This window comes from Chlamydomonas reinhardtii, chromosome 6 (genome assembly GCF_000002595.2).
Source record: "Chlamydomonas reinhardtii strain CC-503 cw92 mt+ chromosome 6, whole genome shotgun sequence".
In the NCBI taxonomy this organism is placed as follows: domain Eukaryota; kingdom Viridiplantae; phylum Chlorophyta; class Chlorophyceae; order Chlamydomonadales; family Chlamydomonadaceae; genus Chlamydomonas; species Chlamydomonas reinhardtii.
Genome location: NC_057009.1, coordinates 1,479,920 through 1,495,012, shown reverse-complemented (window position 1 = coordinate 1,495,012; position 15,093 = coordinate 1,479,920). Strand labels below are relative to the sequence as shown.

At 64.9% G+C, this 15,093-nt stretch overlaps 2 protein-coding genes across 2 annotated transcripts; both read left to right on the top strand.

Annotated features, from left to right (window-relative positions):
* The first annotated feature begins 110 nt into the window (after window positions 1-110).
* CHLRE_06g259600v5 (uncharacterized protein) lies at window positions 111-8,963 on the top strand. Its single transcript, XM_043062770.1, has 21 exons — window positions 111-464; window positions 539-588; window positions 680-747; window positions 1,615-1,814; window positions 1,935-2,044; window positions 2,558-2,653; window positions 2,895-2,972; window positions 3,158-3,403; window positions 3,648-3,854; window positions 4,003-4,128; window positions 4,332-4,391; window positions 4,608-4,655; window positions 4,943-5,050; window positions 5,276-5,481; window positions 5,803-5,979; window positions 6,226-6,358; window positions 6,639-6,764; window positions 7,108-7,251; window positions 7,662-7,829; window positions 8,083-8,415; window positions 8,587-8,963. Exons 1-21 carry the CDS (start codon window positions 236-238, stop codon window positions 8,794-8,796), a joined length of 3,123 nt encoding a protein of 1,040 aa, XP_042923476.1. The 5' UTR covers window positions 111-235; the 3' UTR covers window positions 8,797-8,963.
* Window positions 8,964-9,038: 75 nt separating this feature from the next.
* Window positions 9,039-13,507, top strand: CHLRE_06g259550v5 (uncharacterized protein). The gene is made up of 9 exons (XM_043062769.1): window positions 9,039-9,338; window positions 9,441-9,632; window positions 9,900-9,979; window positions 10,185-10,224; window positions 10,366-10,507; window positions 10,814-10,890; window positions 11,138-11,272; window positions 11,520-12,388; window positions 12,717-13,507. The coding sequence occupies exons 1-9, from the start codon at window positions 9,177-9,179 to the stop codon at window positions 12,817-12,819; spliced, it is 1,800 nt and encodes a 599-aa protein (XP_042923475.1). The 5' UTR covers window positions 9,039-9,176; the 3' UTR covers window positions 12,820-13,507.
* The last annotated feature ends 1,586 nt before the right edge of the window (window positions 13,508-15,093 follow it).

Genomic DNA, 15,093 nt, shown 5'->3' with positions numbered 1-15,093 from the left:
CCTGCGTGTCCTTGCGTGTCTGGCACCCTCATGCCTGCTCCATGCCTAACCGCCAAGCACAGGTGCCCCCGGCCCTACCCGTATTCTGTACTTGCGTGCCCCCTGCATTCGTTAACTTGACAGCTCACCACACCGCTACGTGCGTGTGGAGCCTGCCAGGGCGGCCATAAAGAATGTGCCAACCATAGCAGGTGCCCCTACAACTGATTGTTTGGCCACCAGAAGCGCTTGGGAAATGTCTTCTCCACCTCCTCGTGTGGGAGCTGGCTCCCTCGGTGGTGTAGCGTCCGCGGAAAAGAAAACCTCGCCGGGCCCGACTGCAGTCCGCACGAGCACGGACAAGCGCTCTATGGAGCTGACGCGTCAGCCCACCATTCTTCGGATGCCATCGCAAAAGCGGCAGGACTTGTTTGACAGCGAAGAGTTCGACCCCGTCAAGCTTGTCAACACGCTGTATCCGGATGGTATGTTGCCTGTGCCATAATGCCATTTTGCTCATGCGTAATTTCAACGAAGCAAATGCGTTGAATTGCCGCAGAGGGCAGCTTGACAGACCTGGACCGATTCATCGTCGTGTTGAAGAAGCAGGTGTGTGCCTGGGCCATGGAGATTCGGTGTGCCAAGTGAAAGCCTTTGCTTAACACTGCTGGCACATGGCTGTCCCCTCTCAAACCCGCAGATTCAGTCGGTGGACCAGGAGATCTTCAACGCGGTTCGCTCGCAGGGTGGAGCTCATGCACGCGCACGGTGCGAGCATAGCAGGAGCTGGGCAGGATGGGCACGGCGCAGGGGGGGGAGTTGACTGGTGGCGTGGGAGCTCCTGGGTGGGGTGTGGGGCTTGGGTGTGTGGGGAGCTGCGGCGGGTGTGTAGCACCCATACACACACACAGCCAGGCGCACACATGCAAGCGGACCGGCCGCGGGGCCTGGCGAGGTACCCAGCGACGCCAAGTTATGTGGGGGCGCAGCGCAGAGCAGGCAGATTGTCCTGCGGGGCCTGCATGCAGAGCGCAGCGCAGCGGCAGCGCTGGAGCCCGTGGGGGCTGCGCGGCGTGGGCAGGGCTGCGCGGCCCGGGGCATGTGGGCCGCAGCAACGGGAGATGGCCATGGCAGCTAGCGCTGTTGCATCCGGCCGCATCGGAACAGCCCTGTGGCCCGCGGCTGTGACCGACGGGGTGGCTGCTGCGGGTCAGGGGCTGGGCCGGGCGGGGACGGGTGTGCCCTTGCCAGGCATCCGGGCATCCGGCCATGTGCGCCAGGCATACGGCCGGGCTCCACAAGCCGGTTCCGGCGGCCAGGGCGTGCCGCCCTGGCCGCCGGAACCGGCCCGACGGGTTGCACACGTCCGCAAACGGGGCGGTGCTGTGCAGGGGGCTGCCCTCGCTGTCCCGGCTGGTGGTGATCCCGCACAGCCACCCCCTCATCCCAACGCCCCACGCCACTGGGCACATATACACACATATACAAACATACACACGCGCGCACACACACATACACATACACACACATGTCTTCCTTGTGCTCTTTGACACACACGCACACATACACACCATCAACCTCCCTTCCACCCTCCCACCCGCCCCTCCACCCCCGCCTCCGCCTCCGCGCCTGCAGTCAGGACCTGTCGGTGGCGCACGGCCAGATCCAGGAGCTGTTCACCAAGGTGCGCGACATCCAGCGCAAGAGCGAGGAGAGCGAGGCCATGGTGCAGGAGATCTGCCGCGACATCAAGAAGCTGGACTACGCCAAGAAGCACCTCACCAACTCCATCACCGCGCTACGGCGGCTGGCCATGCTCACGGCGGCGGTGACGGGTGGGTGCGCGTGGCTGGGCCCTTGTTCGCCCTCTGTGCCTCGGCTCTAGCACACATACAGTCACACACATCACCAACACCCCTTACATCACGTCCCTCTGTCTCCCTCCCGGGTGTCAGACCTGGAGAGCGTGTGCGACCGTCGCGACCAGTACCGCAAGGCCGCCAACCTGGTGGAGGCGGTGCACCAGCTCATGGAGTACTTCCAGCAGTACGAGGCCATACCCAAGGTGCGGGGCGGGGCGGGCGGCAGCAGGGGGAGTGAGTGGGGGCGGCAGCAGCAGGAGGCCGACAAGGGGGGGGGAATTATGGATGCCAGTCCAAACTCAACCGAACCCAATGCAAGGGGGGGGGGAGGGGGCTGCTGGAGGGGCTGGGACTGGGAGCAGCAGGCCGACAAGGGCGGGGAGAGGAGGGGGCTACTGGAGGGGCTGGGAGGGTGAGGGGGCAAAAGGCGGGGATGGTGTTTGCCTGCCCCAATCATCGGCGACCAGGGCTACAGTACTTGAAATGTGTGGAGCGGCATGCGCAGTGCCTTGCGGAGGGGTGGAGGGTGAGGGCCAGAGGAGCGCCTGAAGGAGGCAGGGGCATGACAAACATACATACAAAGCGTCAGGCCATTACTGCTCTGTTGGGGGAGCAGGAGGGAGGTTTACGACGATTGGGCCAGGAAGTGCTGTGCAAAGTGGCGGGCTGTGGCCACCCCCTCCCTGCAACTTCATCGCGCCCCCCGCCCCCCGCAGGTGCGCTCTCTGGCCCGGCGGCTGGCGGCTGTGGAGTCCAAGCTGCAGGCGGCGGTGCTGGACGACTTCAAGATACTGGTGGGCGGGCCGCAGCAGGTGAGGAGGGGGGGGTTGTAAATACCATCCCAAACTAAACCAAACCAAGCGGGTTGTTACATTCATGATTAGCTAAGGAAGTGGTAGACGGTAGGCAATCTTGGGATGGAAGGGAGGGGGCGACTAGGGAGAGAGGGGCTCGTCGTCTGCAGAAGCAGCGCCTGTCAGCGTCGCTCAGCCCCCACACGTGTTACCGACCTGTCCAACCTCCACGCCCCCGCTCCCCCTTCCTCCGCTTCAGGACACGTCCAAGATGCCGCCTGAGAACCTGGAGCGACTGGCCACCGCTTGCCTGGTGGTGGACGCACTGGGCAAGAAGGTGCGGGGCGTGGCCGCGTGGGGAGGGGGCGGTGCGGCGCTGCCGGTGCTGTCTGAATGCCTGTGAAAAGAGGGTTGGGTGGATTGGGTGGGGTCTGTAGTCAACTGGGGCCGCGCGCCTTCCTGCGGCCTGGTCTGCTTCAGCATGTCTTGAAAGTCCTCGCCACCTCGTATCTCGGCATGCAGGTGCAGGACCAGGTGATGGACTGGATGTGCGAGCGCGAGATGAACATCTACCAGTCCGCATTCGGCGGCGCCGCCGGCAGCGGCACGCTGGCGGCGCAGCAGGCCGACGACCGCGGCGCGGCCGAGGTGGCGGCGCACGCCACCCGGCTGGACAAGTTCGAGCAGCGCTTCGCCTGGTTCAGGCAGCGGCTGGACGCCAAGCGGGAGCTGTGGGGCGTGTTCCCGGCGCACTGGCGCGTGCCGCAGGTGGTTGTGCGTGTGTGCGTGTGTGCGTGTTGTGTGCGCGCGTGTCTGTGAAGGGGGGTGGCTGTCAGTATGGTAACTGCGCGAGCGTTCACGGGCCGACTGTGTGACAGGGACACGCCCGAGCGCCATGCTTACACTTTGCCAAGCTATCGCATGCAGACACCGCCATCACCGCGACGCCTGACCACCCTCGCTTTCTTTCCTTCCTCGCTCCGTCTTCCACGGACGGTTCCCCCTCTCCCAGATGCTGTGCCTGACGTTCTGCAAGATCACCAAGGCGCACCTGAAGCGCATCCTGTCCGACGAGGAGGCGCTTTCGGGCCTGCGCGCCGACGTGGGGCCGCTGGTCAAGGCCGTGGTGGCCACCAACCGCTTCGAGCGCGACATGGCCACAGCCTTCGGGGGCGGAGGCGGCGGCGGCGCGGGGCGGCAGGGCGGCGGCGAGGAGGGGGTGAGTTATTGCTGCAGGGGTGCCAGGATGGGTATAACCTGCCGCAACCATGCCATCCATTCATGCACCTCTGCACGCGCGCTGACACACACACACGGTGCGCCCCCTTCCCTGCGTGTCGACTGCGTGTGTGTGTGTGGCTCCACAGGAGGACGAGGAGGGCGCTGCGGACTCGGTGTCGGCCAGTGAGGCGCGGCGGCGGCTGGAGAAGTTCCGGGCGCGCGTCAAGGCGGAGCAGCAGGCGGCGGCGGCGGCCAAGGACACCGTGGCCAAGGTGGGGAGGGGCCCGGGAGGTCTGGGGCGGGGCTGCGTGGTGGGAGCTGGGCGCTGTGCAACAAGGGCTGGGGCCGACTTCCCTGATCGCAGCGCTGCTTGCCCGCTTTGCTCGGAGTAACTGGGTCTGCGATCTGGGCTGTCTTTTGACGTGTACCGCATGGCAACGCCTTTGGTAATCTACCGCAATGGCACCGTCCTCAGGCCGGCGACAAGGCGCGCGAGGCGCAGGAGGAGGCGATCAAGGTGGCGTTTGAGGGCGCGGTGAGTGCGGGGAGGGAGGAAGGGAAAGGGAGAGGCAGGGAGCGTGGGCAGGGAGGCAGGCCCCGTGGCGGCACGGGCGGCACACTCCTGTCCGTGGGTTGTGGGGCCGCTATCTCTCGGGCACAAAGCGCGGGAAGGCTCAGCCTCGATGGCTGTTCACCTCTCAGCCCCTGTCTCAGCCCCAGTCTCACCTGATGGCTGCCGCCCCGGTCGCAGGTGTCGGAGGCGTTTGAGAGCGCCCTGGTGCAATACTACATTGGACAGGTGGCTGCGGGGGGTGGGGGGGAAGGGGGTAAAGGTGGGCTGGAGCTGGAGCTTGAGGCGGGCTGGAGCTTGAGCTTGAGACTTGAAATTTGCTCTGGTCGCCTTACCTCATGCCGCGCCACCTCACATCCCCAACCACCTCCCACAGCCCGCAAGCTGCACCGCACCGCATGCACAGTCCTGCTTGTTTTCCTTCCCTACCGCCCTTTACAAAGCCCAGCCCGCACACAACTGACACACGCCCGTGGCCCCTGCCGCCGCCGCCCCGCCGCCTCCTCACCTCGCAGGAGGAGCGCGAGCACCTGGAGCACCTGGACGTGGCGGTGCGGGAGGAGCGCTGGCTGCCGGACGAGGAGGAGGGCGACGTCACGGGCAGCGGACTGCGCGTGCTGCAGGTGGGGCTGGCGGCTGCGGGCGGGGCGTGGGCTGGACGTGGGGCGTGGTCTGGGGTGGGCTGGTTTTGAGCGGGAGGAGCAGGGTTAGGGCACGGCATGGCGTGTCGTGTCGCTGCAGATGCCACCATCCTCGCCAGCACCCTCTGACCAGCACCCTCTCGCCACCGTGTTCACGCCCTCCCTCTTCCACACGCGCTCGTGCTTTCCTGATACGCACGCCCTCAGAGCGCCAACAAGATCTTCTTCAAGATCCGCGCCAGCCTCACGCGCTGCGCCAAGTCCGTCAGCCGCGGCCCCACGCTGGTGGCGCTGGCGCAGCTGTTCAAGCGCGTGCTGGGCGGCTACGCCTCCGACCTGATGCGGCGGCTGCCGCGAACGGCGGCGGGCGGCACCAGCGCCACACCCGCGGTGGTGGGCGGCAGCACCGACTGGTGCGCGCGTGTGGGGGGGGGGGCGGGCGGGGGCGGTTGTGTGGTGGTGGCACCCAGGGCTGCCTCACTTAAATTAGGGTAATGCGGAAAGAATCTTCAACAGGCGTGCGCGTTGTGGAAGGGCGTGCGTGGTTTCCTGCATACCGCCCTCCTCAGTCCTAACCGCTTGCACGATTACCCGTCATGCCCCTTGCGCCTACACACGCAAACGCACACACACACACACACACACACAACTCCATTGCATACACTGTCTTTGCGCTTTGATTTGCTTGTGCTTTTTAACACCCACATGCACCACCCCGGTGCGAGCCGCCGCAGGTACGTGCGTCTGTCTGAGGAGGACGAGCGGGTGGTGTGCTGCCTGCTGGCCACGGCGGAGTTCTGCCGCGACACCACGGAGGGGCTGGCGGGCGCGCTGGCCAAGGACGTGCGCAGCCAGTTCGCGGACCGGGTGGACTTTGCGGACGAGGAGGCGGCGTTCCAGGGGGTGGCCAGGTGCGGCAGGCGGCAGGGCAGGGGGTAGTCGTCCACGGATAGACGCAGTATGAATACACCACTCCGTGGTTTGTGGAGTTGAGCGGGACAGGGTAATGCGTGTGCGCGCGGGGGAGGGCTGTTGTGTGAGGTTGTGGCTGGGCACTGTACGGGGACTCGCTTCAGCCATCAAGACGATATCAACGCATGAACTCCTCCTCCCCCCCCTCCTCCTCGCCTCCCCTCCTCTCCTCCCACCCCCTGCAGCGCCTGCATGGCCGTGCTGTGCCTGGGCCTCAACACGCGGCTGGACGGCGGACTGCTGGAGATGATGCGGCAGCGCTGGGACGCCGTGGAGGCGCCCGGAGACGACTCGCCATTCGTGGTCAGCCTGCGCAAGGTGCGACTGCGAGCGTGAGAGCGAGAGCGCGTGGCGCATGGCCGCCCGGGCTGGTGCCCGGTGCCCGGTGCCGGGTGCCCCTACCATCTCCACACACACACACACACAATGTCACGTGTTTCCTACTGGGAATGCTGGGAGCACTTTCAAACCCAACCTCACGCCCGGCCACTTCATGGCTCATCCTCGCGAACTGCCCCACAGCCTGCTGTCTACTTCGCTACACTTCTCTTTACCAACCTTTTCAACCCCCTCGCTCCCTGCCCACCCCTCCCCGCAGGTGCTGCTGGACGCCGGGCCGCGCCTGGGCACGTGCCTGGACGCCGCCAACGCCTCCTTCCTGTGCGACAAGGCCGCGCGCATGTTCGTGCCGCGACTGCACGAGGCGCTGTTCAGGCTGCGGCGGGTGAGCGGCGTGCTGGAGGGGCGGGGGTGGAGAGGAGCAGCAGGTGCCGCTAGCCGGGTGTGTGCTGGGGGTACTGGGAGAGGGCCGAAAGGCTGGTACGTAGCTACGTACCGTACCGGGCACCTCAGCCTTATGTCCTTCTTCAAACTTACACAACGCACGGGCGGACACGCGCGTGTCGTTCGCCTTGCAACATACACGAGTCATTATGTGATACACATGTGTGCACACGCGCATGCGGGACTAGTTCCGCTTTCGTTGGCAACAAACACTTACACTTACACACGCCTCCCCCCCGCCTTCACTTCTTAAATAATCATGATTGTAACCCTCCATAAAACAGATCAGCGACAAGGGCATGCTGCAGCTGGCCATCGACATGGACAGTCTGCGGCGGGCGCTGCTGGAGCTGCCCAAGCTGGTGCAGCCGCCGCCGCCCAGGAACCCTACACACACAGCCGCGCAGGAGGAACAGGAGGCGCAGAGGGTGGGTACTGGGCGGGGGAGTGACGCAGGCCTGTGGGGGATGCGGCATCCCTCTGGTCCCTCTGTGGTGCCTGGTACGGTAGTGCACGGCCGCGTCCCGACGGGGCGGGGCGGGACATGCAGCGCACAGCGAACCCTTCGTCACGCTTCCACCGCCCTCAGCGCTGCGCCCGGCACTGCATCACCTGCAACCCCAGCTAGCCTCGCCCCCGCCCCTCCGGCCCGTGGACCCATGGACCCAAGCCCTTCCATCCCACACCTCCAGCCCCAACCTCGCTACACCTGGTGCTCCACTTCGCTTCCTTCACCACGCAGCCCCCCATCCCCGCCCACTTCCCCATTCAAACTTGTGCTCTATCCACTCCGCTCCCCATCCCCGCCCACCTCCCCACCCCCCCCCCCACCCCCCAGGACCCCATGCCCTCCTACACCGCCTACGTGGAGCGCGAGATGGGCAGTGTGGTGGCGCTGGTCAAGGTGCTGCAGAGCCGCCCCGAGTCCCTGGTGGACACCTACCTGCTGCTCATGCCGCCCGCAGCGCAGTCCGCAGCGGAGTTCCAGCGCCTGTGCGAGCTAAAGGTGGGCGCGGCGGTGGGCGGGGCTAGGGTGCGGGGGGCTGCGGGGGGCAGTGGGAGCGAGTGGGGCAGTGGGACTGGGAGCTGGCCCGGCAGGTTGGGGCAAGGGGCTGCTTGTTAAGCATGGGTGGGGAGCAGGGGGCTACGGGGTCTTGAAAGGTTTCGGCGTAGGCGCTTGCCCGCAATACGGTATGTGTAAACCCGTTGCTGAGCTCGCGCGCTCGTTTGCCCCTGCCTCCCCACGAACACACACACAGGCCCTCACGCGCAAGCAGCAGACAGACCTGCTGGCCCTCTACCAGGCCAGGGCCGCAGGCCAGGCCGCAGCCGGCGGAGCCGGCGGCGCGGGCGGCGCAGCCGGTACCGCGGGCGGCGCGCGCGGCGGCCCCTCAGTCGGGGGTTCGCCGGGTGCGGGCGGCGCTGGCGGCGGCGAGTCGGGGCTGGCCTCGGCTGCCGCCTCCAACTTGGGCACATTCAAAATGAGCATGAACAACTTCACGCGCGAGCTGGCGGCGTCCATTCCCTTCGCGGGCAAGCGCGGTGGCGGCGCGGACGTCATTCCCGGCTCGCCAGCAGCCGGGTCCAGCAAGGTACGAGGCGGGAGTCGTGTGACACGGTGTTTGGCACGTGCAAATCCGGGCCCTCATGAAGCGGTTCTGCTCATCTACTCACGTTGCGCCCCGCAACCACCACGCCCCGCACCTACACGCCCTTATCGTCGCGCGCCTGCTCCTTCCCTCCTTCTTTGCCATCGCGCGCAGTCGCTGTTCTCCAAGACGGGGCCGGGAGCTCCCAGCGGCCACTTCCGCACCGGCAGCTCGGATGCCAACAGCGCAGCCAGCGGCACCAGCGCCTTCTTCAAGGAGACGGCCGCCAAGACCAAGGAGGGATTTGCAAAGATTGGCAACTTCATCCGCGTCGCAAATGCGCTGTCGGGCGACCACCGGCCAGGCGAGGGCGAAGGGCATTGAGGCTGCTGCCGTGAGCGGGGCGGGGTCGGGGAAGGAGGCCCGAGGAGGCGGCTTGTTGCGGGGCTGGTAAGGCCGGTTGGAGCGTGCAACCGGTGCCATGCGGACGAGTGGATCTGAAGAAGTATGTATCATGTACAGACGTAGTATAAATGTAAAGTATTACCAGGGCGCGACATCGAAGTCCATGCCGAATGGGTGCGAACCGACACTCAGGCCATCCAGCGGATGCAGAAACAGAAGCCCAATCGACAGCGCGATGCAAGGAATAGAAGACGAGAAGACGAGATTTGATGCAAATTGCCTTTCATGAGACAGACAATGACAACTAGGAGAAGAACCTGAAACGCTTTGTACCCATCGGCGCCATCTGCTCGACGCCGATGTCGTTCCTCGCTGACTTCTGGGAGAAACTTAAGAAAGGAGATTACAGGGCCATCGACATCGCGTTGACGGCGGCGCTCACGCTGGGCGCAACCATTTCTACCGGCATCTCCATTTATGAGGTCTACCTGAAGCGGCAGACCCAGGCTGCCGCACGTGAAGTAAGCAACCCATCATCAACTACTCCCATTTGCAGTCACACCTGCCTCGTCTTGCAATAACGACAACCCTCCTCATCTCTGTCCTCATCCATTTACCGCCAGGCCGCCAGCAGCGGTCCAAAGCGAGGCAGGCCACTGCCGGAGAGCCTGATTGCTCTGCACGGGCTGCGACCCGAGCAGCTTCAGTTCCTGGACGTGCACGAGGGGCTGATGCTGACGTGTCTGGTGCCGCCGGGGCAGCTGGCCCTGGCCTCGGGCGAGGTGTACGGCGTGGACGTGGTGCTGGACGACCTGGTGCGTGTGTGCGTGTGTGCGTGCATGCATGCATGTGTGTGTGTGTGTGTGTGTGTGTGTGTGTGTGTGTGTGTGTGTTTGTGTGTGTGAGAGCTGTTTGTGTGGCCCCGTGTGGCCCTGACCCCTCAGGGTATCTCTTCAATTGTTCTCTATGTTGCGCGGCTACAGCTCTAGCGTCTGAGTACGGCGTGCCTCCAAAGCCGCCGCCCTCTGCAACCGCCCATGTGCTTCCACTCTCACTCCACCACCTCCACCACTGACCCGTAGAAGCGCAAGCTGCTGCGGCCGGTGCAGCTGCGCGACTGGTACAGCCGCGGCCTGTGGCGCCTGCCCAAGGGCGTGCTGCTGTGAGTGATGGCGTCGCTCTCTGTGCCGCTTTAGGGGGCTGTGCTGACGCTGTGCTGCTGCTGCTGTACTGTGGTGGTGGTGGTGGTGGGCGGGGGTGCTTTGCTGATGGGCCACTATCCTGAGCATGACCTATGCCCTTTTGTGCCCCGCACCCATAATGCTGATAACCCCACTGAGCTTTCGGTCGCCACTGCCGGACTGCAGGTACGGACCGTCAGGCACTGGCAAGACGTCGCTCGCCAAGGTGGGCGGCTGTGCGCGGGGCCGCCAGTGGACAAACAGCGTCGACACCCTCCCCTCATCATACCAACCACATTCCCGCCGTCACACATACAACCCCCCACACACACACCTCTCCCCCCCCCCACACACACATACCGGGCAGGTGATCGCCAAGGCCGGCCAGTTCCGGTTCCTGCACCTGAGCGCCGCGGCCATCAGCGACAAGTGGATCGGCGAGGGGCCCAAGCGCGTGCGGGCCGCGTTCAGCCTGGCGCACAGGGTGGCGCCCTGCATCATATTCGTGGGTGGGTGCCGGGTGGATGCTGGGTGGGTGCTGGGTGGGCCTGCGTCTGGTTGGGTGGGTGGGTGGGTGTGCGTGCGCCTGCTGGTCGGTTGGCGCCTTGGCGGGTGGATTACTGGGAGAACTCGGGGTGGGACCGGTGGCGCCGGGCTGTGTTTCAATGGCCGTGCCGGGCCTGCGCCAGCAGCCGACGGACGAATCCCGTGGGCAAATCACATCTTTCCTTGGCAGCATACACACACATGCGCTTCTCATTTCCCCTCCTCCTCACACATGCACTGTGTCCGTGCGTGTCCCGCCCCCCCTGCAGACGAGGTGGACACGCTGCTGTCGCGGCGCACCGACGCCAACCAGCCGGGCGGACACGAGGCCTACGACCAAGTCAAGGTGCGTGCACGTGCGGTTGCGTGTGACACAGGTGGGGAAGCGTAAGGCCGGCATGTGCTCCGGGCAGTAGCAGTGTACGGCATTGTGGCGCTTGCACCTGCGCCTCGATCGTGCACGTCCCACACACCGCCCGCACCCGCTTACCCACCCCTCCGCCTATGGCATGCAATCAACGCCGCCACCTCCCCCCTCCCTCCCTCCCTTCTCCCGCTCTGCCTCCTGCGCTCTGCCTCCTCCCTCGCGTCAGACCGAGTTCATGTCGCAGTGGGACGGCCTGCTGAGTGAGGCGGCGCAGCTGAGCGGGGTGGTGGTGATGGGCGCAACCAACCGGCGGCAGGCGCTGGACCCAGCCGTGCTGCGCCGCTTCACCCTGCAGTACGAGGTGCGCCAGGAACACACAAGCAGCAGCCGACAGACTGCGGGGGCAAGGGGTGTGGTGGTGTTTCCCGGCTCAAGTGGATCCGGCTCGGCTAGGGTGTAGGTGGTGGGCTGCCTTTGCGCTGCGTGCGGGGCGGCTGGCGCGCACCGTAACCCCAGTGTACTACCGGAAACCTGCCGTACCCAACCGGTTTGCAAACCGCGCCCCTTGCCTGCTCCACTCCCCCCGGGCTCTCCCCCCCACCCATCAGGTCCCGGCTCCCGGACTGCCCCAACGCCGGGCCATCCTGCTGGGCTACCTGCGCCGCCACGTCGGACCCGTGGAGCACGACCTGCTGCCGCCGGGGCTCATGGCGGCGGAGGCGCGGGCGGCACTGCGCCGCCGGCAGCGGCAGCAGCAGAAGCAGGCCCGGCAGCAGCAGCCGGTGGCGGCGTCAGAGGCGGCGGCGGCGGCAGAGGCGCGGGAAGAGGGGGCGGGGCGTGTGGAGGAGGGAGAGGTGTCGTCCGATGCCGCCTGCTCCAGCGTCAGCGCCAGCGCCAGTGACGCCTCGTGCGACGGGCCCGAACCGAGTAGTGACATCAGCACCAGCGATGTGGAGTGTGGTGCGGCCGCTGGCAGGAGGGGCCGCAGCTCGGGCGCAGGTGACGACACCAGCACCAGCACAAACACAACCGATGCCAGCAGAGACACGCTCACGGACCCTCAGAAGCGCGACATCAAACTCAACACCACCAGCACGAGCAGTAGCAGCAGTGGCGGCACCCTCATCAAAGGCCCCCAACAGAAGGCTCACGTGGACTCACCAGCTGCGGGGCAAACAGCGGCTGCGGAGGCGGCGGCACCGGCGACCATGGTGACAGCAGACAACGAGCCCGGCACCGAGCCTGACGCCGGGGCAGAGGGGGAAGCGGGATTGCCGCTGGACGCTGCCGATGATCACAATGACGACGATGAGACGGGTGCTGACAGTGATGGCGGAAGCGGCGATGACGTTGACGCGCCCGGTCTGGACTGGCTGGCTGCGGCGACGGAGGGCCTCACGGGGGCCCACCTGCGGGAGCTGTGCCACCGCGCGGCGCTGCTGGTGCTGGATGAGGTGCCCGAGGAGCAGCTCAAGAGGTGAGGGCGGGGTGGGCCAGGGTTGGGTGGGCCGGGGCGGCGTGCGGGGTAGCGTAGGGGCTGGGTGGGCAGGAGACAGGGGGGGCGTACAGGTCGGGTGGTGGGATTCATGGATTGGGGCCGCCGGGAATGGGGCAGTCGGTAGTTTGTGCGCTGCCTGTTTGGGTGCAGCTCGACGGAGTGCTGCAGCAGAGCACAGCGCAAGGCGGTTGGGCCGATGGGTGCGACCGGGCTGCCACATACCGGTACGGCAACGCCATGCAATGCTTGCTCGCACGCCAGCTGAATGGCCCGTCTACAAAGTCACAATGTTAATTTCCGCACGCAGCTTGCACCCGGACCGGGGCGGCGTGGAAGTGCTGCGGGCGCTCTGTCGGCACGACTTTGAAGTGGCGCTGCGGCTGCAGAGCGGCGCACCTCTGGCGGGGTGATGGCAGCTTCCGGGCTGGTAGCGGCATTTCGCGTGGGCACATCCGCATTTGAATGCGACATTACGCAAAGGCGTACCGTATGGGCAACATACAGGGCAGGGAAATGACGCGGATGGGGCACCGTACGAAACGTATGCCGCACAACCGAGTGCGGCCGTTACGGTGCGCGATCCATTTCTGCATTTGCTTGTGTGGGAGGCAGAGGTCAAGAGCTGCCTGTCTGCTTGGTACGTATATACTGCTGGCAGCGACAGTTTCGCTTTGTAGGACTACTGGGATACAGACTACAGAGACAGGTGGCATGATAGCCCCGGTAGAGAGGTGCACGGCTGTTGCAGTCACTGTGACGACACGGATGACACGGGCACGGGGGACGGTCAACTTTCATACGGAAACCATCTGGAGGCAATAACCCATAGCCCGGTAATGCTCCACGCACCCTCGCGCACGCGACGACTGTCAAGCACTTCAGAAGCTTGTCAAGGAAACGGTCCATGCATGGGGTTGGTTGGGTCCGGAACGTTGGTGGGTCGGGAATCGCATGTTACGGCCTGGCGTCCAGCGTTGTTCATGCACGGCACGACGGGGGAACGGCGGTATCCGTCACCATAGCACACTCTTGCCTTATAGCCACAGGATGCACAACGCGCAATTGATGCAGATGAATAAGCTGTAACGAAAGCAGTGCACGTATGTGATCTGGCTTGGAGCCATGGGGGCCGTCCGGGGGCGGGGTCGGGGTGGGGGCTTGCCTGTCATGCTCAGGTAACTCGTCAGGTGTGCTTCGACTAGACAGCGGGAGATAAGTATATGGTTGCAAAAGGGGCTGGGGTTATCGACGTGCGTTGCGGAACTAATGCGTACGTAGACCAGAGCGGAAGGCGGAGTGGGTTGCAGGCACGAGAGCAGGCAGTCAGTAGCGCAAGTTGCGAATTCACAGTTCATGAGTTGTACGGTGTAGCGCGGACTGCGCGGTCGAGCACCAGCAACAAACACGTGCGGCAAGAATCCAAACCGGTTTTGAAGTAAACGCTCTCCCGGCGAACCCCGAAGCACCAGCGCCCCCATCGTTCTCACAACACAGGCGCGGGGATCCAAAGATTGGATCCTCCAAATCAGAACCAAAATCGAGGCGTGCCAGGCAGCGCTTATAGGGTCCAGCAATGATGCAAGATAATTTGGCTCAATGTCAGTTACCCAAGAGACTACTCTCGGAGTGTAAAAGCAGTGGGACGATCCGAGGCCAATTTATGGTTTTGGACTCAGTCAAAAAGCCGGTTTGAGGACGCCAATGGAGAGGGAGTACGGCCCCACTGAACATGGCTGGGTATGGGCGTCTGCGTTTCATCTCAGTCAATACTTGTGTAGGCTGTTTTTATGTGGCACGGGTCGTTTGGGAGCGGTGTCATCTTTTGTTGGCAACAGGGGGCGGCCGGGAGCTGCTGCCCACGGCCTGGCTCTTCGTTTTAGGCTACTCGATACTGAAGGGATATATGACAACGATTTTACTTGATCACCAAACAACGGCGTTGATATTGAAAACTTGATGTGATCGCCACTTGCAGCAGCCGATTCAGGCGCAGTGGAAACGCTGAAGCATGAATGCTTGCAGGCTCTGGCTGCTAGGCTGCTCCCGGTGCGCTCCAGGTGACACGCGTCCTCGCAGAGTGTTTGGGCCTTTGTTCCGGGGACGTCCTTTTCCTTCCTCAGGGTCACAGAGGCGCTGGTGCCCGTTAAGGCTGCCTGCCCCGGGCGATAGGTTAGGGGGCGCCTGGGCTCACGTGACGAGCCTCCCCCTCCTCGGGGCTTGCGAGATAAGAGGCGTGGGATGCCACGACACGGCAGGGCTGCGTGTGTGCGGGTCTCTTTCCCCTTCTCGGTGGCGGAGAGACGCTGGGCCACGTTACGGTCTCCCCTCCTCGGGGTGGAGAGGCGCTGGTGCCCACGTTACGGCCGCCGACCACCGGGCTATTGGGGAGGAAGGCGGTCACTTTACGAGCCCCCCTCCTCGGGGTCAAGAGGCGCTGGTGTCCACGAGACGGCCCCCGCCTCTGGGTACGAGGCACTCACGGAGGGCTGCGGCGTACCTCCCTGCTCCCTTTAGTCCTAACTGCAGGTGCATGAAGGCCTCGACTCTTGTATGGGGGTTTGGCGGCACGGCTGGCGTGAGGCCTTCATCAATGGCAGCGGTAGCCAGCGACGTTCATGAGGCAGCGCATGCAGTCGTATGGGGCCGCCTTATGTCGGCCGACGGGTGGATGGGGGGTTGGCCGC